Here is a 27,247-nt window from a genome sequence, read left to right as displayed (position 1 = left end):
TAGCACCTTCCTGTCAAAATTACCAAATGTTTCACATCCAATAGCTGATGTGTACTCTAGCAGTGTTGTTAAACAAAACTTTCACTTTTAATGAAAATATTTACAGATAAATGTTTTGTGCTATTGTCCTTTTTACGTGGGGCGAGACGTAGCCCAGTGGTACAGCGTTCGCTTAATGCGCGGTCGATGTGGGATCGATCCCCGTCAGTGGGCCCTTGGGCTATTTCTCATTCCAGCCAGTGCACCAAAGGCTGTGGTATGTACTACCCTGTCTGTGGGATGGTGCATATAAAAGATCCCTTGCTGCTAATCGAAAAGAGTAGCTTATGAAGTGGCGACAGCGGGTTTCCTCTCTCAATATCTGTGTGGTCCTTTACCATATGTTTGATGCCATATAACCATAAATAAAATGTGTTGAGTGCGTCATTAAATAAAATATTTCTTTCTTTCTTTTTTACCACGCAGTTCTCAATACCTGTCTTGCAAACTGTCTCAATTACAATTATTGTTATCTTTTAGTTATTTGGAGATCCAAACCTTAAGAGTTCAAGATAATGTTATTATATTTACAGTACATCTGTCATGTACTTCATAAAAAATAGCAAACATTCCAAGGAGAATTAACTATTGCCTTTGATATACCAGTCATGAGACATTGTTTGGAATGTGAAAAAAAACAACCCATAATGCTCCCATTGGGTCCACCAAGGGCAATAATTCCTAGACATTATTGCATCTCATCTGAATGCTTTACCTCTGAGTTACATTCCATTTATAAGTCCTCATTTATAACCCAAGTGACCCCATCATACACCTAAACCAACGAGAACAAACAATGATATTCACACTGAGGACAGGGCACTGCAGACTCGGTGCACATCTCTTATAAACTCAAAGTGGTAACAACACCTCAGTGCCACTGTAACACTGAAGCTTAAACTCCAGAGCATGTACTGCAAAGATGTCCAACATATGACAGTATCTGAGAAAACATCTGGCCACAAACCAGAACAATCGTAGAAAAACTTTGGGGCGAAAGAGACGACCTGCTGCTGACTGTGGAGTTCATGGAGGCGGTAAAACTCACGATTTGAATTCATGGAGCATAACGAAACTGAACACAGAAGAAGAAGAAGAATAACCCAGTCAAAAATATTTAATTAATTTCAACTTATTTCTGTGTTTATATCCAATTAATGTTCAAGCACGCTGTCCTGGGTACACACCTCAGCTATCTGGGCTGTCTGTCCAGGACAGTGTGTTAGTTTGTTAGTGGTTAGTGAGAGACAAGAGGGTGTAGTGGTCTTACACCTACCCACTGAGTCGTTAAAACTCGCTCTAGGTTGGCTAGCTGGTCACGGCCGGTACTGGGCTGCGAACCCAGTAACTACCAGCCTTATGTTTGATGGCTTAACCACAACACCACCAAGACCGGTATTCAAATTAGGGTAGTTAAAGTGAAAGAATTTTAATCACAAAATAATTTTATTCTTACAGTATATTCACATACCTTACTGACTGTAACATATCGTGTAGGATTCTCCACAGCTAGTACACATGTGGATGGTTCTTGCTATAAAAAAACAAAGTAATACATATAAAAGACTACTTGACAGTTTAAAGGAGTTTTAAATACCTTTAACTCTATCAAAACTGGTATCAGATTGATTTATGAAAACAGGGTTTCTAGATTATGGCAGCTGAACTCCCATGGCTAGTGATATTCAATGTTGGGCTAGTAAATAACTACTACTGCCATGCCCGATGGCTAGTGAAAAAAAGTTGTCAAATGCTGCATTTAAGTGTATTTTGTAAATGTGAATATCCTGCCCTCAAACCCACCCCCCCAATCGTAGTTTTTTTAAATAGCTATCTCCCTCTTTAGGTAACATATCTGATTATTACTATTAGTAAAATCGTATTAAGTAAAGCAGGGCTAGTGAATTTTTAATGGTTACTAGTACATTTTTAAATCACTGATCCCATGGCTAGTGAATTTTGTAAAACAATTCTAGAAGCTCTGATGAAAATATGGTATAACATTTGACACATTATAATTATTAAACTGAAAATGATAAACCATGTACATGTGTATTACCAGGTAAAACACAATATTATAGAAAAGTCCACACCAACATATTACGAAATATAGCTTCTTGGAATTCAAAACCATTTGTAGCATTATTAGTATTAATTAATACAATAACACTTTTTACTACTCACCCTGTTATGTACAACATGTCGAATTTTAGGTTCTACAAGGAATGGGATTTGTTTTTTGGTTCGTAGATAATCATTCTCCCGATATAACAGCAACATGTATGTACAGAACTCATTCCAGTCAACGTAGCCATCACACGAAGTATCCAGCTGATAAAACAGAAAAATATAACAAAATATACCCATCTTGCAACTACTATACACACTCTATCTGAATAGATATGATCACTACATAAATATATGCATATTCACTGTCAGTGACCAGAAACATACATGTAGGGTATGTGATATAAGTCTGACTTGACCAGGGCCCGTGCTTACAAAACGTTAAAAGTCCAGACTCAATCTCTAATGATGTCACACACGTACAATTTGTATCGTGTTGTCATGACATTAGTGTCTCAGACTCTATAAGAATCTCGTGTTTAGAATCTAAAAAAAATTAATAAGCACCAGGCCTGTTTACTTTAAAAGACAAGATTTTCAATTACATAATCATTAGTTAAATTCAGTACAGGCTTGTATACAAACAGAAGTCTGTGTCATGACACATGAAAAGATAACAAAGCCTACATATTTGTTTAGTGATTTTTAAACTGCTTTATTAATGTGAAAAAATGTAGCTACAGAAACGCTATGATTGATGGCACACAAATTTTCTGTAGCAAAACTGGAATAAATATGATTCTTAGACTATGGATAGAATGATAAATAGAGGATTCATCATGAACATTTTTTAATATAGAAAATATCAACCGAGTCTATGTTAATCGGTATTTGTCGAGACTCTGCTGAGACAAATACTGATTAACTAGATCGTGGTTGATATTTTGCATATTAAAAAACACAAGCAGTGAATGCTATTTATCCTATAACACTTCTAAAATAACAATTTTAATTTTTTTAGTAAATCACAGAACTAAAGTCTCCTCCATCGGTAATATGATGTCATCACTATCAGCACAAATTAGTTTGACGTCATGCACTTTAACTAAAACTTATGAAAACATTATGTTCAGGTAACCAGTTCTTGTTGGCTTGTAAACAAATGACCCCCTCACAGCAACACATTTTTACCTAGAGACCTTGCAAATTTGCATATACACCTTTAAATTCATATACCATTATTAAATATGCATACACAAAATTATCACATGAGTTAATGGGATGGGTATCATGGGTAAGTTATAGGATAAATGTAATAGCATGTAGAATACTATAAAACAAGAGTCTGTGTAATATAAAAATATATGTAAATCTACATATTTACAATATATATATAGTAAGAAAAAAAAGAATATCACCTTTTCAAAGTCTTAACTCTGCATTCTTGAAAAAACGATATCTTCAATTTGAAAATATCTGGCATACATTTTTTTTTCCAAGACCGCCGAAACCGCCGAGCCGACCGCCGAGCCGATCTCCGATATTGCCACTATGGTTGGTTCGTGTACTGTACATCCAATTTATACCATGCACATTTTCACACCCATGTAATATGACACAAAATAATGGCAGCAATATATTGTTAAGAGTTGGTTGGCTTATTGCAAACGTTTACCTTTGTGAAAAGTTTCTCCAAGTATTCATTGTAATCGTCCGTGCCGAGCACTTTCTTGATGGTGTCCTGGAATTCGTCCAGACTCATGCACCCCGGCGTCCTCTTGACGACTTTTGGCGGGAAGTAGCCCGACCCCTCCTGTACAAGGATGTCAGCGGGGTGGTGGATGTTGAACTCATGCATCAACTGTTCCAGATGTTGTAAGTTTATCTGTTCCTCCAGGCGAAGATTCTCATCTTTGTCAAAACTGAAAAAAATTAAAATTGTTATTAGAGCACATTGATTCATTAATCATCGACTATTGGATGTCAAATATTTGGTAATTATGACATACAGTCATAGAGAGGAAACCTTCCAAATTTTTCCATTAGTAGCAAGGGATCTTTTATATGCACCATCCCACAGACAGGATTGCACATACCACGGCCTTTGATATACCAGTTGTGCGAGTGTGAGTACGAATAATTTTTACATGCTCATATACCACTAGAGTTTCGAGCATGTCCATCCCGGGGCCTGTCTCTGGATAGCCAGGGGCTTGTCCCAGGACAGGAAAAAAAATAAGCAGACAATTTTGAAATTTATATCCAAAAATTAAATAGTGGGCCTTTAAAATTTTGATGCACATCTCTAATATAGTTAATAAAGAAAATTGTACTCATTAAATTTGGTCGCTAGATTAGATCGGGTGGTCAAAAAGAAATTAGATAAGATGGGGGGGGGGGGGGGGGGGGGGATAGAGTTGAAAATGGGCAGAATTTTGAAAATAGCAATTAGTAAAAAAGTTAACAGAATTTTTAAAAAAAGTTAAAAAAAAGTTACAAGCCAAAAATAAAAAGAATTTACTGCTTGGTCGAATGTTTATATAATTTGGAGCATTTTAGGACAGTCCAAAAATAAATAAGAGAAAGAAGCGAGGATCAGACTATTTAATAATATTTTTAAAAAAGAAGTAATTTCGACATCAACTTTTGAACGAAGGTCTAAAAGTTTAAAGTCCAATCTATATGTCCACGTGAGTGGCCTCGTTAAGGCCGTTAGGGTGCACAGCTTGTAAGGACGAGATGGGTTGCATCCCTTCAAGAAAACCCCTAGATTGATAGTCAACAGACGTTGAAGGTGCACTGTTGTCAAAATTGAAATGATGTCAACAACTTTATTTCAGTATTTAAAGTTGATCATTATTCAGTAAAAAACTCAACATTATTATGTTAGTATACTTTTTAAATTAAATTGGTAAACAAAAAAATCTAGACTAATGTTTTTAGCAATGTTTGTAGATTATTTCAGTAAATATTTTTGGGTGGGTTTTTTTAACGATTATTTCAGTAATTGTTTTAGATTATTGATATGAATTATTGTAATAATGTTTTAATATTATATCAGTAATGTTTTAATATTATATCAGTAATGTTTTAATATTATATCAGTAATGTTTTAATATTATATCAGTAATGTTTGTAAGATTATTTCAGTAATTTTAGGATCATTATTTCAGTAAAAAAAAAATTATTTGGGCTATCTGTCCAGGAAGGGGTTAGTTGTTAGTGTTTAATTTGATAGAGATTGATGTAATGGTTGGCCTTTACCCGAGGGATGTGGTTGTGTGTGTGCACTGCATATACCCATAAGGTTCACCTTTTTGCATGCAGCAGTGACCATCATGTATAATCATCTATAATGTCAACATTCACAAAGGTCCTTTTTCAGTAGTTACGATTTATAGTTTTTCATTAGTGCCCCCCAACTCCACCCCCCCCACCCCCCCTCACAAAAAACAGCAACAAACAGAGAGTAAATAAAATACAGAATAAAAAAAATCCTGTATATGGGCCTGTGTGATCTTACACGTCGCCACTAAGCTGTTAAAACTCACTCTCCTTGGAGTTGTACAGTAAAGCTGATACAGCAACTTTAATACAGTAATAGATGTGATCTACACCTCGCCACTAAGCTGTTAAAACTCACTTTCCTTGGAGTTGTACAGTAAAGCTGATACAGCAACTTTAATACAGTAATAGATGTTTTAACCACTACACCATTTCAGGCCAGTTTTAAAACAATCATATTATATACACATTTATGTAATAAAAAGGTTTTTAAAAAGTGAATAATGGTGTGCCTTCTTAAGATACTATTTTCTCAGTCTAACAGGGTTCACTGTGTAATTTTTGTCAATATGTATACTATTATGACAAATATAGTTTGTGTCGTATGAAAAAAAAAAAAAAAAAAAAAAAAAACAAGCAAAAAAACCATGCACAATTTCGTATACATATTGTATAAGCTCTGAGGTGCACATACAACATACGGTGTACATTACATGCTCATACAACTGTAAAATCAGTAAATACAGTGTTGTCAAAACTAACACCACACATTTCTGTTTTTTACATAATCTAATGATGCATGAAGTTTGACTATTCTCATAACACACAACCAGCCATGTCTTGTTCAAACAGTCTCTCAGTTTGATTTATTCAATCTACATATTTAAAAAAAAAAGTATATTATAAGTCTTAGTGTGTTTATGGGTTTTTTGCGTAGGTTTTTTATCAGTATTATTTTTATTTTTTTTACATCAGGTTAATAGACCGTATCATGAAAACAATTGAGGGGAAGGAAATGTTTTATTTAACAATGCACTCAATACATTTTATTTACAGTTATATGGCGTCAGAAATATCGTTAAGGACCATACAGATATTGAGAGAGGAAACCCGCTGTCGCCACTTCATAGCCTACTCTTTTCGATTAGCAGCAAGGGATCTTTTATATGCACCATCCCATAGACAGGATAGCACATACCACGGCCTTTGATATACCAGTTGTGGTGCAACTGAGGGGAGTGATTAATTTCTCTCCTTCCCGGTCCGAGTTGGGCCCCCGATTTTATTGGTGACCCAACTTGGGATGGGCATGTTTGAAACCCTAGTGGTATATGAGCATGTTAACCTAGTTACCTACCTACCTACCTACCTACCTACCTAATTGCTCTCTTAACTTTGATAATGATGATGCTTACATCCGATTACGGTTCAAACATGCTCATTGTGGGTACAAGCTCTGACATAGCCAGCAATTGTACCCAAAATGAGTACCAATTAAAAGCAAGTGTCTTTTATATGCATATTTCTACTGGATAACTAAATGGGTGTCCTACACATCACTAAATTTACTATTTGGTTCCTAATTTATTTTATGTCAATTATATTAAAAATTATGCAGCATTTTGTTTTGAAACTGTCATTTTTATGAAAAATATACTACATAAATTAAATGCATTTAGAATACTATAAAACAAGAGTCTGTGTAATATAAAAATATATGAAAATCTACATATTTACAATATATATAATAAGAAAGAAAAAAAAGAATATCACCTTTTTAAAGTCTGAACTCTGCATTCTTGAAAAAAGGACATCTTCACTTTGAAAATATCTGGCATACATCCAATTTATACCATGCACATTTTCACACCCATGTAATATGACACAAAACAAATGGGTGTACACTTTCGATCGTTGTGTAAATTTTGTATTACCCAACAAAACCTTTTTGACATCTTATTCTACATATGGGAAAGCCCTCCCAAGCAGAAGGTATTTTCATCCCTCAAGAAAAAAGGAAAGGAATCGTTTGGGTTCCTTTTGCAAGACCTCACCATAATATTAATATATAGTTCAGGGAATGGATATTAATAATACAATGTGTATTTTCCCCCATACATGGAATATATACCTGTAGTACACATACAGTTTATTAAAATGGATGTGATGGTACTGAAAGGACTCCTAGATATATCTGTTTACTCGTTGTGTGATAGTATATGTGTTTCAAGTGTCCAGTGTTAAAATAAATAAAGTTATCTACGAATACAAGTGTATATGAGATTTAGGCAAGGAACATCAAAGATGTTCAGACACAAATATTTCTACGGAGCCTTAATAAACCTGCAGTATATTTTCGTTTGTCTCAGCAAGGGTAATATATTTAAGAAAACTAAAGTTAATGTTTGTTTTTGTTTAATAGACACCACTAGAACACATTGATTTATTAATCATCGGCTATTGGATGTCAAACATATATGATCATTTTGCCACAGTCATAGATAACGTTTGTTTTATTTAACGACGCCACTAGAGCACATTGATTTTTTATCTTATCATCGGCTATTGGACGTCAAACATATGGTCATTCTGACACTGTTTTTTTTAGAGGAAACCCGCTTTCGCTACATAGGCTATTCTTTTACAACAGGCAGCATCTTTTATTTGCGCTTCCCACAGGCAGGATAGCACAAACCATGGCCTTTGTTGAACCAGTTATGGAACACTGGTCGGTGCAAGTGGTTTACACCTACCCATTGAGCCTTGCGGAGCACTCACTCAGGGTTTGGAGTCGGTATCTGGATTAAAAATCCCATACCTCAACTGGGATTCGAACCCAGTACCTACCAGCCTGTAGACCGATGGCCTAACCACGACGCCACCAAGGCCGGTCAGTCATAGATGAAACCCGCTACATTTTTCCAGTAGTAGCAAGGAATCTTTTATATGCACCTCCCACAGACAAGATAGCACATACCATGGCCTTTGATATACCAGTCGTGGTCCACTGGATTCTTAGAGAGGAAACCCACTACATTTTCCCATTAGCAGCAACATATCTTTTATATGCACTTTCCCACAAACAGGACAGGACAGCACATACCACAGTATTTGACATACGTGTCATGGGGTACTGGTTGGGATGGGGAAAAGGTTGATCAGTGAACAGATTCACAGAGGGAATTCAATATGACCCAAGCACATCAGGTGAGTGCTCTAGTGAAAGAAAGAATGAAATTTTGTATTTAATGACACACTCAAATACCTATGGTTATATGGTGTCAGAAGTGCTCTAGTGACTGATAAAACCAATAATAAAGTTTGTTTTGTTTAACAACAGCACTAGAGCACATTGATTAATTAATCATCAGCTATTAGATGTGAAACATTTGTTAATTCTGACACATAGTCATCAGAGGAAACCCGCAACATTATTCCTAATGCAGCAAGAGATCTTTTATATGCACTTTCTCACAGACAGGAAAGCACATACCACAGCCTTTGACCAGTTGTGGTACATTGGTTAGATTGAGAAAAAAATCCAATCAGTTGAATGGATACACCGAGGTGGTTCAATCCTGTGATGCAAGCACCTCAAGTGAGCACTCAATGAACTGAGCTAAATCATGCCCTCCCCCTCCCCAACAAAACTAATAATGATCTAGTTTAAAAAATACATTTAAGTCTACCTCATTTTGAAATAATCTAAAATTGATCTGTATTAAATATCCTATTCACTTTATTCTATTTAAACACAGGCTTAAAGGAAGAAAGGAAGAAAGAAAGAAAGAAAGAAACAGCCAGTACATTTTAATTTATGGCTATTAGATGTCTAACGTGTGGTACTGGTAACAATGGTTATTCTTAATAGCAGCAAGATATCTTTTATATGTCTAACGTGTGGTACTGGTAACAATGGTTATTCTTAATAACAGCAAGATATCTTTTATATGCACTTTTCCCATACTCTGGTTTAGGAACAGAATGGGCAATGAATGAATGAATAAATGAATGAATGAAAAGAAATGTTTTATTTAATGACACACTCAACACATTTTATTTACGGTTATATGGCATCAGACATATGGTTAAGGACCACACAGATTTTGAGAGGAAACCCGCTGTCGCCACTAGATGGGCTACTCTTCCGATTAGCAGCAAGGGATCTTTTATTTGCACTTCCCACAGGCAGGATAGCACAAACCATGGCCTTTGTTGAACCAGTTATGGATCACTGGTCGGTGCAAGTGGTTTATGCCTACCCACTGAGCCTTGCGGAGCACTCACTCAGGGTTTGGAGTCGGTATCTGGATTAAAAATCCCATACCTCAACTGGGATTCGAACCCAGTACCTACCAGCCTGTAGACCGATGGCCTAACCACGACGCCACCAAGGCCGGTCAGTCATAGATGAAACCCGCTACATTTTTCCAGTAGTAGCAAGGAATCTTTTATATGCACCTCCCACAGACAAGATAGCACATACCATGGCCTTTGATATACCAGTCGTGGTCCACTGGATTCTTAGAGAGGAAACCCACTACATTTTCCCATTAGCAGCAACATATCTTTTATATGCACTTTCCCACAAACAGGACAGGACAGCACATACCACAGTATTTGACATACGTGTCATGGGGTACTGGTTGGGATGGGGAAAAGGTTGATCAGTGAACAGATTCACAGAGGGAATTCAATATGACCCAAGCACATCAGGTGAGTGCTCTAGTGAAAGAAAGAATGAAATTTTGTATTTAATGACACACTCAAATACCTATGGTTATATGGTGTCAGAAGTGCTCTAGTGACTGATAAAACCAATAATAAAGTTTGTTTTGTTTAACAACAGCACTAGAGCACATTGATTAATTAATCATCAGCTATTAGATGTGAAACATTTGTTAATTCTGACACATAGTCATCAGAGGAAACCCGCAACATTATTCCTAATGCAGCAAGAGATCTTTTATATGCACTTTCTCACAGACAGGAAAGCACATACCACAGCCTTTGACCAGTTGTGGTACATTGGTTAGATTGAGAAAAAAATCCAATCAGTTGAATGGATACACCGAGGTGGTTCAATCCTGTGATGCAAGCACCTCAAGTGAGCACTCAATGAACTGAGCTAAATCATGCCCTCCCCCTCCCCAACAAAACTAATAATGATCTAGTTTAAAAAATACATTTAAGTCTACCTCATTTTGAAATAATCTAAAATTGATCTGTATTAAATATCCTATTCACTTTATTCTATTTAAACACAGGCTTAAAGGAAGAAAGGAAGAAAGAAAGAAAGAAAGAAACAGCCAGTACATTTTAATTTATGGCTATTAGATGTCTAACGTGTGGTACTGGTAACAATGGTTATTCTTAATAGCAGCAAGATATCTTTTATATGTCTAACGTGTGGTACTGGTAACAATGGTTATTCTTAATAACAGCAAGATATCTTTTATATGCACTTTTCCCATACTCTGGTTTAGGAACAGAATGGGCAATGAATGAATGAATAAATGAATGAATGAAAAGAAATGTTTTATTTAATGACACACTCAACACATTTTATTTACGGTTATATGGCATCAGACATATGGTTAAGGACCACACAGATTTTGAGAGGAAACCCGCTGTCGCCACTAGATGGGCTACTCTTCCGATTAGCAGCAAGGGATCTTTTATTTGCACTTCCCACAGGCAGGATAGCACAAACCATGGCCTTTGTTGAACCAGTTATGGATCACTGGTCGGTGCAAGTGGTTTATGCCTACCCACTGAGCCTTGCGGAGCACTCACTCAGGGTTTGGAGTCGGTATCTGGATTAAAAATCCCATGCCTCGACTGGGATCCGAACCCAGTACCTGCCAGCCTGTAGACCGATGGCCTAACCACGACGCCATCGAGGCCGGTGAATGAATGAATGAATGAATGAATGAATGAATGAATGAATGAATTATGACACCCCAGCACAAAAATACAGATCAGCTATTTGGTGTCAGAGCAAACGAATGAATGAATGAATGAATGAATTTTTTAATTAATTAATTAATAAACCAACTAATCAACAAACAAAACCAACAAACAAATGAATTAATAAACAAATGAACAACTGATTGAATGAATGAATGAATGAATGAATGAATGAATGAATGAATGAATGAATGAATGAATGAATGAATGAACAAATGAATGAATAAATGAATGAACAAATGAATGAACAAAGAAATGAATGAATGGTTTAACAACACCCTGTATAAACTTCAGCTACTGTATGTATAAGAATGACATGCATATTACATCAGCATGGCAATACAAGTTACAAAACATACAATGTACTTACAATAACTTGTAAATAACCACAGAAACCAATTTGAGGGACATCTCACCCAAGTTTATCACTGTATTCTGTACTCTAGTTGTTGGCAAAGGTCTCAACCATCCATTTTATTTCAGATTTACTCCAGTAATATTTCACAATCGTTATTCCAATTAACCTTGAAATCCAATGATCATTGATTCTTCACACTGTGTGTACTTATGTAATTTTTTTACTACAGTTGAACATGCTTAGAAAAGGCACATTGTTTAACAACCATCTGTTTACAAGGGGCACAGCTGAATAGTTTCTTCAACATATAAATGTCATGTATTTTAACTCTGTATAAAGACCACCTGCAGATAGAGTCCAAATTTTGAATTATAAAATTTGGACTGGTCTCAATAGACAAATTAGAATTTTCTCTATATTGAGGTTTTACTGTCCTCTATATACAAGTTTTACTGTCCTCAAAAAACAAATTTTACTGTCCTCAGAAACAGGTTTTACTGTCCAGTATATACATGTTTTACTGTCTTCATTTTAGATATAGACAGGTTTTTCTGTCCTATAACCAAGTCTGGCTGTCATCTAACACAGGTATAAAAATCCTCAACAGACAGATTTGAATGTCCTAAATAGACAGGTTTGAATGTCCTCTATAGACAGGTTTTATTTCTTCTATAGATTGGTCTGAATGTCCTCTTTAAACAGGTTTGAATTTCCTCCATAGATAACTTCGACTGTACTTGTCACAAAATTGCCATTTTTCTTCAAAATTCTTAACTGTCATTGCTATATTCATTTCAAGTAATATACATGTAAGTACAAGTCCAAAGATTCAAATACTTGAAAAGTTGAAAGATTGTAATCTAAGACTAATACTAACAGCGGCAATAACAAAACTGAATAGATAACATCACTATGAAGTTGAAAATAACCCACTCAGGTTGTTAACAGCACTTTGTGGTTGAAAAAAACACACAAATGTGTCTATATTTGCAAGAAGAAAAGCTAGCAAACCACCTCCTGTAGTGCAGCACAAAATGGCCAACAATCTAAATGTTACATCAAGTCTTAATTAATGACTTGATAACTTGATACAAATTCAGCCGACTTTGTATGGGTGTTCTATTTATTGAGTGATGTGTGACTACATTCAAATAATGGTAACTTCCCCCCACCCTCACCTCACTTGACACTTCATTGATTGTCAGCCTTTGTTAAGTAACGAGAACACAATTAGCTCAATGCCAGAATAGTTCACAGTGTTTTGCAGATGGTAGAGATATATGGTAGCTGCAGTCAGTTGGAGGTACCCGTAAATATACTGAGAGGCATAAATAACGCAATGGGTATTGCACTGATATTTACTTACAGAAATGTCAGGGTGGGAACGTAGTCCAGTCATAAAGCACTCACTTGATGTGCAGTCAGTCTAGGATCGATCCCCATTGGCAGACTCATTGGATTATTTATCCTTCTAGCCAGTGCATCATGACTGGAATATCAAAGGCTGTGGTGTGTGCTATCCTGACTGTGGGATGGTACATATAAATGATCCCTTGCTACTAATGGAAAAATGTAGCGGATTTCCTCTCTTAATATTACATGTCCAAATTACCAAATGTTTGGAAATAGTTCAATGGAGCCACAAACAGGGATAGATCCCAGACTGACCACAAATCAGGGGAGTGCTTTACTACTGGGCTATGTCCCACCCCTAAACTGCATTTGAAAGAATTAAACACAAATTTGTTGGGGATTTTTGTTTTTTCATAATAAAACAGCATTTTTTAAGTATTACTTTCGGTGGCATATTCAAACAGACAGAAACAAGGTTGCCTTTATAGGGGGATAAGTGCAGGCAATGCATATGCAAAAAGATGTTCATATCCAATGCTGTGTTGCTGCAATAAACACGAAGTTATGTTTTTTGCTTCAAAAGCATTTTATTCTAAAAAAAAATTCCAATTTGAACAAAATCTTCTTTCACTTACAGTTGTTACCAGTATATGACATTGGTTTCCACGCTTAAACGGACATATCCTAGTTTCAACCCGTGAAAATTAACACTAAGTTTAGTTAATCTACAAACCTGTAACACATTTAGATAAAGTTATAACTGAGTGAAACACGAGTCTGTGACTTTGAAATGGTGAAATACCCTCTAAAAATAGACTAAACCTCGATTCCATAACTGTTACTTCTCAGACGCATGTACGTTTTTAAAAATATGATAAATGCATTTTGTGATATTAAAAACACCAGGATGACCAAAACCACTTTGAATGTACGGAAATTGATAAACTAAACCATAAAATCTAAGTAAAGTATGATTTAAGTTATCAAAAATGGCTATAATAGTCCAAAATATGCGTTAGTGTTTAAAAACTAGGGTATGTTCCTTTAAGATAAGAAAATATCAGTAAAATACCTATTGTTTTATTTATGCCTCTCAGTATTATACCTTGAGATTATCAAGCAATAACAATTTAAGATTTTATAAATATAGGCCTCTGAAAATTGTGAGAGCGATCGTTTCGTTTGTGCGCTGCTTGCGCAAATCTAATTTTGCATAACCTATTGTTTGTTCACGCACAGTTTGGATCACTATCTACTTGACTATAACAGGTTTATATGCAAAAAGGAAACAGGTTACCTGGATCTATTTCTGCGTAACCGATAAATGGGTCACGCAGATTTTTGAATTCTCAGAGGCATGTATAGACAAATACAAACCTCACTGTGAAAAAGATCGAGGCGAGGAATCAGTGGCTCCCCATACGGCATTTCATTTATCCTTATGTTGTGTGTGTGTGTGTGTGTGTGTGTGTGTATAAAAACAGGGTTGATTCCTGAATCTATAACTGAATACCATGCCTGTATATTGAGTTAGGGGCAGGGTTTAGATCAGTTGGTAGGATGCTCGCTAGAGGTGCTTGCATCATAGGATCAAAACATTCTCTGATTGGAAAGTGCATGTAAAAGATCCCTTGCTGCTAATGAAAAAATGTAGCAGATTTTTTCCTAAGACTAAGAGTCAAACCTACCAATGTTTGACATCCAATAGTTGATGATTGTGCTCAAGTGGTGTTGTTAAACAAAACAAACTTCTGTTCATATATTGAGATTTAATGAGAGTTGCTTCCCTTTTCAGACCCCTACAAGTAAAATGTGGTAATATTTCCTTTTTCTTTTTTTTTCTTTTTTTTCCCCCAGAATGCTGACACAGGTGCCATTCTCTTCTTTCAACGGGGGTGAGACATAGCCCAGTTGTAAAGTGCTCGCTTAACATGCGTTCGGTTTGGGATCAATCCTTGTCAGTAGGCCCATTGGGCTATTTCTCACTCCAGCAAGTGCACCACAACTGGTACATCAACGGACATGGTATGTGCAATCCTGTCTATGGGATGGTGCATATAAAAGATCCCTTACTGCTAACTGAAAAGAGTAGGCCATGAAATGGTGACAGCATTGGTTCCTCAATATCTGTGTGGTCCTTAACCATATGTCGGACGCCATATAACTGTAAACAAAATGTGTTGAGTGCGTCATTAAATAAACCATTTCCTTCCTTCCATTTTTCAAGGGAGACAGTTAATCTTTGATTTAACTGCTACATAGATTAATGTTTGTATGCACTGCTATTTAAAAACAATTGAGGTGAGATATACCTTTACTTGAGTATGAAATTTGTATTTGATTACGGTAATTGGAACATCATTTCATTTCAACTTATTTTCATGCTTATATCCAATCAAGGTTCAAGCACGCTGTCCTGGGCACACACCTCAGCTATCTGGACTGTCTGTCTGTTAGTTAGAGATTAGTGGTTAGTGAGAGAGAAGAGGGTGTAGTGGCCTTACCCATTGAGTTGTTAAAACTCGCTCTGGGTGGGAGCCGGTACCAGGCTGCAAACCCTGTACCTACCAGCCTTATGTTCGATGGCTTAACCATGATGCCACCGAGGCCGGTGGAACACCATTGCTACATTTAATATCATTAGGAAATAATTACCTCTCCTGAAATTCATCAGCTGGCACCTCCTCATCCATGGCAGTGATAAACAATGTACTCAGTTACAAAGAAACAGTCCCACACTACTCGAGGAAACCAATGAAACTTCATAGATTCATATAATATACACTTGCTTATTTCATTAACTACAACATCAACTATAATTGCAGCTTAATTGGCTAACTACAATCAAATTCTTTTTGACACTTTTATCAATATTCTTGAAAGAAAAAGAATAATGTTTGTTTTAAATTCCACATTTTAAAAAAATGTTCCAGGAAAGACAGAAAATTAATCTTTGTTTTTACTTCTCATGATGATGGTACAAAACATTCACCTTCTATGCATCAAAATCTTTTGAAAGTGCTTGCTTTTCTTTCTCTAAAATCCAGATGAATTATATAAATGTCAACTCATAATTTCCTTCCTTGATGCACCAGTTTTAAAATCTTTTTAAAAATACCATTTCAGATATTGTTGTTAGTTTTTTTTTTTTTTACTTTTAAAATGCAGACTTGAATATTACTGTTGTTATAAATTTACATTTTTAAAATGTAGCTTTGAATATTTTAGTTTTGTTCATTTTAACTTCCAATTCAGATCCATCATTAAAATGAAGATATAAAAATGCACATCTTGCATACACCAAACACAGAAAATACACAAATTGCAAACAGTCTTGGAGCTTTCAAAAATCTCACTTCAACTGAACACATGTACAACTGACAAACACAGATTTTCACATGGTGGACTTACAAGTCAACCTAAGCCTAAAACGCAAACATCAGTGTTATTATATAAACCCTTTCGGAGATCTGACAAGTTTATCAGACACTGGCAGGCAAGCATTCTCACCTTTCAATTAAATTAGCTCTCTTTTAAATTCATAGCCACGGTTCCCCTCCAGGTGAATGCACACAATACACATGTACTTACTCTCTTTCTCATAATAAGACCTGATAACATTGAGCATTGATCACAGTCAAATATCACTTGTTCATTATAATGTATTGATACGAGACTGGGCCACGTGAAAAAAAAATCCTGGTAATAATCTCTTTCAGTGCATGAGCGACTCGACTGATTCTTGGTCAAGGCACCGATTGCTTTCATTGTGAACATAAAAGATGAAATTGCACTTAATAAGCCCCCATGGTTAACACACAGTAAAAAAAAATTCTCATTGACATTTGAACATAAAAGATAAAATTGCATTTGATAAGCTCCCCATGGTTAACATACAGAATGCTTTTTCTTATTGGTGTTTAGCATAAAGGATGAAATTACATTTAATAAGCCATGGTTAACACGCAGTACAGTTTTTGTCAATGGTTTTGAAATCTGTTAGAAGACTTCTTGGTGCAAGTAAAACCAAATGAGCATTCTTGTTAATATATTATATATACTAGCCGTCATTAATAACGCAATTTCCTTTTGTCAAAATAATATACGTTCCGGTTGGACTTCGTTGACGCTATTCGTCAATGTACATGGTACAGTGGTACACATTATTTCAGCAGCATGTAAAGGTCGACTTCCGGCCTGTTCCCAACATAAGGGGAACAACGCTAAAAACGCATTATCCGGTAAATCGCGCACACGCAACCACTAGGCGAAATAACACTTTGCACGTGCATTTCCTGATACCCGGGCACACTCAGAACACGCGGGTGGCAATGAGTATCTCACTCCTACACGATGCCTCGGTTGAACAATGCCGATCGGAATCAAGCCATTGGCTTGTTGAATGCCGGAAACTCGCAATTGCGGGTAGCACAACGGTTCTACATGCACCCGTCAACCATTAATCGGCTCCTCAACCGATATCAGACGACGGACCGTCAATGACCGCCGTCGTTCGGGCACACCACGCGTAACGACCAATAGACAGGACCGGAACATACGGTTGCGGCACCTGCGCAATCGGTTTTTGACAGCCGCAAGCACTGCCAGGACTGAAGTGGGAACCAGGGGACGACTCATCAGCGCCCGAACTGTCCGGAGACGTCTTGCCGCAGCACGACTGCATTGCAACCGACCCTACCGTGGCCTTATCCTCCTGCACAGACATCGTCAAGCAAGACTCTTATGGGCCAGGAATGGTGGGCATTTGCGACCCAGGAGATGGCGAGATGTCATCTTCTCGGATGAATCGAGATTTAACGTGAGTGTCACGGACAGACGTCGTTGCATTTACCGCCGTCGTGGAGAACGTGTCGCGCAGAGGCCTGTGTTCTGGAGAGGGACCGCTACGGGGGCGGCGGAGTCATGGTTATGGGGCGCCATCAATGCTGACTTCCGGTCCGAACTCGTGGTGGTACAGGGAAACCTTAATGCGCAACACTACGTCGACAACATCCTGCGGCCGGTCCTCCTCCCATTGATGAGACGGCATGGCGGAAACAGGCTCGTCTTCCAGCAAGACAACGCTCGGCCGCACACTGCCAGGCGTACACAGGCGTTTCTTCGTGCCCACCATGTCACTGTGTTGGACTGGCCAGCAGTTTCCCCGGACATGAACCCAATAGAGCACATGTGGGACGAGCTGGGACGTTGTGTTCAAAACCAACCGAATCCACCACAGAACTTCGCTGAGCTGCAGCAGGCATTGCAGCATCACTGGGCAGCCATCCCACGACGTGTGGTGAGGCGCCTGTGCATGTCCATGCCTAGGAGGCTGCAGGCGTGCATCGCAGCACATGGAGGTCACACGAAATACTGACCCCCATGACGTTGACATCGCCAGAGACGTTATGCGCGATTCACTGTTGGCGGCTGACAGTGCCAGTCAGATGGGCCAGTGGTTGGTTTCACTGGTGGTATCAGTTTCATTTTTGTGGGATCTCGCATAATAAAATAAACCATGATCATTTCCGAGATTGCGTTTTTATTGCCGCCTAGTATATAAATCAGGTATGCACAGATATACACATCAGTTTTGTTAAACATTGGACACACACACACACACACAGGCCCATGCAATTTGAATTAAGCTGTGACAGCATGCATGCTATGACTTATTGTAATGACTTGTATATCATGCAGTTTGTTACATCTACAAACATCATGATTTAAAGGCTTGGAGATTTCTGAAAGAAATATGATTTGATCTTGTATTTAGTTTCATTTGTCTATATAAGATAACCTAAAACTGCTAGGGGGGAGGAGGGTGGGGGGGGGCAGGATTTAGCTCAGTGGGTTGAGTGCTCGCTTGAGGTGCTTGTGTCGCAGGATAGAACCACCTCGGTGGATCCATTCAACTGACTGGGTTTTTCTCATTCCAACCAGTGCACCACAACTGGTCAAAGGCTGTGGTATGTGCTTTCCTGTCTGTGGGAAGTGCAAATAAAAGATTCCTTGCTGCATTAGGACAAATGTAGCAGGTTTCCTCTGTTGACTATGGACCGGCCTCGGTGGCGTCGTGGCAGGCCATCGGTCTACAGGCTGGTAGGTACTGGGTTCGGATCCCAGTCAAGGCATGGGATTTTTAATCCAGATACTGACTCCAAACCCTGAGTGAGTGCTCCACAAGGCTCAATGGGTAGGTGTAAACCACTTGCACCGACCAGTGATCCATAACTGGTTCAACAAAGGCCATGGTTTGTGCTATTCCTGCCTGTGGGAAGCGCAAATAAAAGATCCCTTGCTGCTAATCGGAAGAGTAGCCCATGTAGTGGCGACAGCGGGTTTCCTCTAAAAATCTGTGTGGTCCTTAACCATATGTCTGACGCCATATAACCGTAACTAAAATGTGTTGAGTGCGTCGTTAAATGAAACACTTCTTTCTGTTGACTACGAGTCAGAATTTGACATCCAATAATCAGTGTGCTCTAGTGATGTTAAACAAAAGAAACTTTAACTTTTAAAACTGATGGTAAAAACTTATCTAACAGTATTTGTTTCAACAGTACAGTGGAATTGGAACTATGATTTTATCTTGTACTTTGTTTTAGTGAATATACGTTTTCATAAAACTGATGGTAAAATATTTTACATGATATGATTTGTTGCAAAGTACAAACAAAATAAAATTAAAGTAAAAATTTGGTTTGCAAAAAGAAAGAAAAGATATTGGTAGGACGCTTAATCTTGATGGCATCCAATACTTAAATCATACCTGTCAACTCTCACGCATTTGGCGTGAATCTCACGCATTTGTAACAAAGATCACGCTCTCACGCAATGTTACTATAATCTCACACTTTTTCTAAAAATAAAAATATTTTATAATCGTGGTTTATATTTTAGTGCTGAATGGAATTATATGCTGATTATGCAGGTTTCTGAATTTGTTACCTATTAATAATAATACAGCATACTGAACCTATCCTCAGTTCAATACCAACAATCACTTGCGGGTGCTACCGATGACAGACTTGCATGGTTTAACATTAACCGTATTAAATAGGAAAACTTGCACTCGCTCGATTGGACCCGGACTTCTAATTTTCTCACACCTAAGACTTGCCACATGTTGACAGCTCTGCTTACATACAAACCTACTGGCAGAGCCAACCATTGTCCAACCTGATAACACTATCAATGTGCAACCGATGTCAGTCAGTTAATAACAAGCATTCTGAGAGTACTGCTAAAGCAGTATATGTCCCCTACCAGGTTCAACACATTTTCAAATATCCTATCTTGATCTGTACATGATAAAACTATTCAAATATCCTATCTTGATCTGTACATGATAAAACTATTCAAATATCCTATCTTGATCTGTACATGATAAAACTATTCAAAATATTTCAGTTCAATATCTTGAGGCATTGCAAATAATGTTTTTCATATTTCCTAAGTTCAAGGGTCATAACTCTGTCAAAAATGAAAATCTGTAACAGTACTTGATAAAGCTACACACATCAATTTTCAGCTCAATATTATATCTGGGATGGACAGACAGACACAGAGACAGACAGACAGACAGACAGACAGACAGACAAGGATGGAGATGAAACCTATATTCACTAATAGTCACCTCCGTTTGGACTGGTAGGAAACTACTATGGAAAAACATTCAAAATTTTGTTATGGGTGGACTTTTTTTCTTCTTCTGGGGTGTGTGATTGTCCCCACCCCCTGCTAGCATAACACCACATAGCTACCCTTAGTACTGAATAGCTATATGAGGTCTTTTGTGTGCAATTTCTAATGGAAATCAAGCTGCAACTGTGAGGGAAATGATAAACCTGAAATTTATTACAAACAGCATTATAAAATTAACCACATTAATCATTAAAAATCCATTAAAACAACATTAACCAAAAAACCCATTTGTGAAACATTAACCACTTAAATATTTTCTGCCATATGATTGGTAATTTAATTTGCTGACATTAATACTTGTTGTAATCTATCATATGATTGGTCAATTAATTATAAACACACTGACAACTACTTTCCACATCATTAGTACCTGTTGTAACCTGCCATATGATTGGTCACTTAATACACTAATAACTATTTCCACATTAGCACTTGTTGTAACCTGTCATATGATTGGTTACTTAAAACACTGACATCTATTTTTGCATAAGTGCCTGGTGTAATCTATCATCTACAAGACTGGGTCATCATATCCACATAACCACACCTCGAACACATTAAGAACTGAAAGTAATATCTTTATGAAGAGAGTCACCAACAGATTATTGATAAGGAATGATAAATGGTCTATCCGGCCTGGTAAAAGTGATATTGCATGCCTTGTTTTGAAAACATGTATATCAGTTATTTAATATTATAATAAAATTAATAGAGCCATTTTCCATGTGCGCAGTTTTTAAAGTGGTGCAAGTGCAGTCGCCAAAACATTGCTATTAATCACTGAATTGATATTTTTCATGTATCTGGTTTTAGTCCATGCCCGCACCATGCCAAAAAAGGTACACATGAAAAATGGCCCTAAAACATGGGTTAACAGCTATAAGAGTGTAGTGTGGTGTCATGTGCTATGATGCAGTGATATGCAGGCATGGTGTGGTGTGGTGTGGTGTGGTGTGGTGTGGTGTGGTGTGGTGTGGTGTGGTGGTGTTGTGTGCTGCACTGTTATGTTGTGTGTGATGTATGATGTGATAACAAATGATGTGGTGTGGTGAGATTTAAAAAAAAAAAATTCGGGGGGGGGGGGGGGGTATAGTGAGGTGAGGAAAGGTGGGGTTCTTGGTGTTGGCTGAGATAGGGTGGCATGTGGTGTGGTGGTAGGGTTTGTAGTGTATTTGGGCAAAATGTTAAATATGTCCAGTCTCTACATGTTGGCATTTTGTTTAATCTTAAAAAAGAACTTGAATTTACATTTATGGATTATAAAGTAAAAAAAATTAAATAAAATAATAATAATAATAATAATAAAAAAAAAAATCTTGTTTGCATTATCTCAATAAGCAAAGAAGGATGCTAAACAATTAGAGAAAACAACAAAAACCCCAGAAACCGTATAGGTTTTTCCTCATTTGCAATAACAAAGGGAGACAACTACAACATATACTAAAAACTAAAACTAAACTAATTAAACCAAACTTTATGATTCTTTCATTTTATTTTGTATGAAGGAAAATTTAATAAACAGTTGTAATAAATCTACAAACCTTAAGATACTTTCATTATCTCCATCAGCAAGGGGAGATAACTTTATAAAATTCTGTAGGTGTTTGTGTAACAGATCCACAGCAATATCAGAGTTTTCTTTCCTGAGAGCATCTTCATCAGCAGCACAATATACAGAGCAGGATTCTGAATCTGAATCCACCACAAATGTATTTTCCGAATAATCATCCTTCAACAAGTCGCATGTGTCTGCAAATCGTACAGTTCTGTTACTAGATCGACTCCGAGAAGCTGATTGTTTTTCCATGATAAAATGTCAACACCTGCCTTGTGAACCTTTTACACTGCAGTTTTACAATGATCAGTGATAATTTTAAGAGTTTCAAATATAAAATTCAGGTTTTCTTTAGCTTTTGATGCTAAAATCATGTCGATGAGATTGTATTTTCACAATCGATTGTTTAAAAACAGTTTTAAAATTAATGTCTTTCCTACTTTTTGAACACAACGATCAACATTAAAATACAAGTTTCAAATCTGAGTGAGATTGGATTTGCATAATCATATGAATAAAAACAGTTTTAAAATCAGTCTGTCTTATTTTACAAATACAACAATCAAGATTTAAATTATCTACTCCAAGATAATTAATTATTTCCTTTCTGCAAAAACATATTTTTATGTGTCATCAATAAAAATGAAATCTTCAATGTGTGTATCCATCCCACAATGCAAAAGAGAATAAACTTCAAAATTCCTTCTTTGTTATGAAGAATTTCGAAAATGTCAGTATTCCAAGATAGCTTGTTCATCCACAACAGAATAATAATAATAATAATAATAAAAAAACCCACCACAAAACCTCTCTTGTACTACAGTTAAAATATAGCTGTTTGCAATAATCTGTGAAATACTACATTCACAACAACTGTGAAGAAAAAAATATTAAAATGAAAATATCTATCACTATATTAGTTCCAGTATTATGATCAACTGCATCTGAAATACTATATTATCAACAACTGCAGAAAAACCAAGTTTGTAATTACTAAACCTCCAATTCCAGTTTATTTTGGCTTACACAACTGCCACTTTTATATTTTATAACTGTAAACTTCTAACCTCACATAATACGTTTGGCCTTGGTTTTGTTTAATACATCCATCACACTTAGTGGCCTTTGACAAGATTAAACAAACAGGTCTTGGCTCAGAACAGTTACCCCTAGATATGTTAATTAGTTGTAAATACTGTTATCCATATGGCTATATAATGCACAATGAATCAAATTATCACCTGCAAAGGGAACAATATCTAAAAAAATATTGGTAAAATGTCATGAAAGCTTAGAAAATCTTTTAAAGTTTGCCTTCAGATTTTGATTTTTTTTCACATTTTTTCTTTTCTTTTCTACAGTGAACTGTAAAATCTAGATTTCTGTTTAAACTGTCGACACTACAGAATTCTGTTTAGTGACAATAGCTTGGGTGAAACCTGCCTAATCCAGCACTCTGTGTATACCAGCACATATAACATCAGTCCCTCTTGAAACTGTTTTAAATAGAGTTCACTGTATTTACTTTAATTAATTGTTGGCTCACTGATTGCACTGGGCTCATTTGAATTAAACTCAGATCATTGAAAACTAAAGCACAGTCACAATTTCATCACTTCATTTCTTTGGACCTAACCCAGTTCCATTTGCAGATCTGAAATGAATTCTCTAATCTTGCTGGGATTACGACTCCTGAATACTTTGTGAGGAAATAAATCCCGCTTCAGATTCGTAATTCAATATTCCCATTCAGTATTTCTTGAAGAAATTATTATAGACTTTTGATGAGGAAACACAATTCAAGTTCTACTTGTCCTATCCAATATTGTTAACAAAAGATTTACAGATTGCAAATCACAGTCTTTTTACCAGCTTAACTTCATTATGAACCAACCACAGAATCCTTCAATATTAAAACAAAATCACAAACAGTTTCACAATCTTGTTTTCTTCACCTATATAAAATTCCTTTTTGTCAAGATATATCCCATATTCGTGAAGAAATTAGTATTTCTAAATGGACCATGAGAAACTAGCATTCAATATCCAACAATGGGCCACAAGATAAAGAATAATTGAAGACTGGTTTCCAAACAAAGTTCCTTATCAACACGAACATGGGCTGCTTTGCTACTATGGTACTGGCAGAGGGTGGTTACTGCAGTATTAATATCGATATGCAGTAATATTTTCTTTCTTCTACAATCCAAGCCATTAGCAACGTCAGGTGCCATTGTTGACAAACCATGCTCATTGAATGCAATAGTTGTAAAACACTCTGTGATCTTGCCATAAGACGAAAAAAGATATAGAAATCATTCTTTCAGTGAATAATATTTGTTTTTGTTAATAAAAAGACATGCTGCATGATTCAGACTTTAATTAGGAAAAGCTAAACAAGACACTAACAGCAGTTATTACATGAGCTTGTATATGATAATATATGTGAAAAAAAAATTAATAAACAATTTTTATTTTTTCATATTTATTACATGGGTGTATAATGTGTATGTGATAAAAATGTTATACAATGATTCATGGATTTTTTAATTATTATTGGGACTTGCAAAATTTTATAACTCTTTTACTTTGTTTTATTTTGCATGTGGAGGCGTTTTAGATATGGTAGCCTATAAACAAAATCACTTTGAGTTGTTAATTTGATTCCAAAACAAAATGAATCTACCATATCAGCAGTTAAACATTAAAATAAATTACAACTGTATTTTACATCCCTTAGAACACAATTATATCAACAAGTTTAATAAATTTTGTACAGCAGATATGTGGTTATAATAATTTATTTATTGTCACAACATAGATGTCTGCAAAAAATAGACCAATGAGGTTGTCAATTTGACTAACTCGCAAGAATGTGTTACAGTGGTCCTGTGTCACAGTGGTGCGGTGTCACAGTGCTGTATGTGAGACCATTACAATGTGTGTGTTATAAATAGAGGATTTGTCACAAGTGTTTTTTAATATGTAAAATATCAACCGAGTCTATGTTAATCGGTATTTGTTGAGGGGGCGAGGCGTAGCCCAGTGGTACAGCACTCGCTTGATCCGCAGTTGGTTTGGGATCGATCCCCGTCAGCGGGCCCATTGCACTATTTCTCGCTCCAGCCAGTGCACCACGACTGGTACATCAAAGGTCATAGTATATGCTATCTTGTCTATGGGATGGTGCATATAAAAGATCCCTTACTGCTAATCAAAAAAGAGTAGCCCGTGACGTGGTGACAGCGGGTTTTCTCTCTCAATATCTGTGTGGTCCCTAACCATATGTCTGACGCCATATAACCGTAAATAAAATGTGTTGAGTGCATCGTTAAATAAAACATTTCCTTCTTCCTTCCTTGTTGAGGGTATGCCAAGATAAATACTGATTAAAACTAGATGAGGTTGATATTTTACATATTAAAAAAAACACCAGCAGCAAATTCTGTTTATCCTATAACACTTGTAATATAACATTTTAATTTGATATTTTGTAAATGATATGTCTGAAGTCACCTCACCAGCATTACAATTAGCACAAGTGTAGTTTGACGTTTGACACACTTCAAATCTCATCAGAACATTACGCTCGGGTATACAAGTCATGTTCACTGTAAACAAATGACCCATTAACAACAAAACATTATTAACCAATAACTGGTTATATATCTCCACTCTTTGCAAAAATGACAGCAGTCCACATACTTTAACAATTACCTTTTTTCTTTAGTTTTTTGGGTTTGGGTTGAGTTTGGGTTTTTGGGGGTGGTTTTTGTTTTTGTTTTGTTGTTTTGTTTGTTTTTGTTTGTTTGGAGGTTTTTGTGAGGGGTTTTTCAGGGGGGGGATGTGTGTGTGTGTGTGGTGTTTTGTATTTTGTTTTGTAATTTAGTTTTTGTTTGTTGAGTTTTTTGGGGAGGGGAAGTGAAGAAACATATATATATAATATAAGTGATGCAAAGCTATATAATTTGCGAAAATAAAATTTGTTTTCTTTTCAGATTCTTTTCTTCTTCTTTTTAAAATGTTTTAAAATGGTAAAATTTTCTTTTTTGAAAACATGACTGAATATAGTCACTGGCCCAATTCTGGTCATCCCTCTATCTTCCCTTGACCATTATCCAGATATTCTACCCTGATTCTTAATGACTTGTCACAACTCAGTTGAGTGCTCCACTACTGAGCTACATCATGTCCGGTTCGAATCTCCTTGGCAGACCCATTAAGTTTTTTCCAGTCCCAACCCTGCCTATGACTGGCAATATTAACGGTTGTGGTATGTGCTGTCCTGTCTGGAAAAATGCATTTAAAAGACTCCTTGAATATAATGGAAAATTGTAGCAGCTTTACTACGGCGATATTATGTCCAAAAAAAAAAAAAAAGTTGACATCCAATAGCTGATGATTAATAAATTAATGTTTTCTAGTAGTGTTGTTAAACAAAATAAACTTTAACTTTTAAAAATTAACACTAAATTACATTACATGAAACAAATTTTTCCCCAAGTGAAATAATAAAAATAAATTTCAAACCTGTTCATGGCCAAATATTCTGAAAGAAACTGGCTACAATGACCTGCGTCTGCTACAACGTCTACTGCTCTGCTGTGCTAAATACATGCAAGATGATCAAAGTGTTTTTATTTCATCACCGTAGCAATCTACCTGTCAGTGACAACACATGCTCGACAAAGTGGAACGAGAACATTTTATTCATCAAACTGATCAATGAAGTCATTTACAACCTATCAGTAATGATTTCTAGTGTGGGGGAAAAAAAGCATTTACTTTTTTTTTCAAAGTGGCTGTCGGCAGAGAATGGAATATTGTTTTTGTTTGTGGGATATTTTCAAAGAAGAGAAACTATACTGTTCAAATAAGTTAGAGATATTGAAATATGGGATAATAGGAATAGT

At 36.4% G+C, this 27,247-nt stretch overlaps 1 protein-coding gene across 2 annotated transcripts in view; it reads right to left on the bottom strand.

The window, feature by feature from the left end:
- The window catches only part of LOC121379436 (WD repeat-containing protein on Y chromosome-like), an 87,905-nt gene that overhangs the window by 26,530 nt on the left and 34,128 nt on the right, over positions 1–27,247 (bottom strand). The window contains exons 1-4 of one of the 2 annotated variants that reach the window (XM_041508077.1): positions 11,732–12,035; positions 3,782–4,028; positions 2,224–2,370; positions 1,511–1,573 (exon numbers count right to left, since the gene is read on the bottom strand). In XM_041508077.1, coding sequence (XP_041364011.1) covers positions 1,511–1,573; positions 2,224–2,370; positions 3,782–4,028; positions 11,732–11,772 — 498 coding nt within the window. In that variant the 5' untranslated portion in view covers positions 11,773–12,035. Of the gene's footprint in view, positions 1–1,510; positions 1,574–2,223; positions 2,371–3,781; positions 4,029–11,731; positions 12,036–27,247 lie in introns of those variants that run through there. The other variant, XM_041508076.1, reaches the window with a different exon arrangement.

This window comes from Gigantopelta aegis, chromosome 8, assembly GCF_016097555.1.
Source record: "Gigantopelta aegis isolate Gae_Host chromosome 8, Gae_host_genome, whole genome shotgun sequence".
Classification (NCBI taxonomy): domain Eukaryota; kingdom Metazoa; phylum Mollusca; class Gastropoda; order Neomphalida; family Peltospiridae; genus Gigantopelta; species Gigantopelta aegis.
Note: the sequence above shows the minus strand (reverse complement) of the source record. Positions and strands in the feature narration are given on the sequence as shown.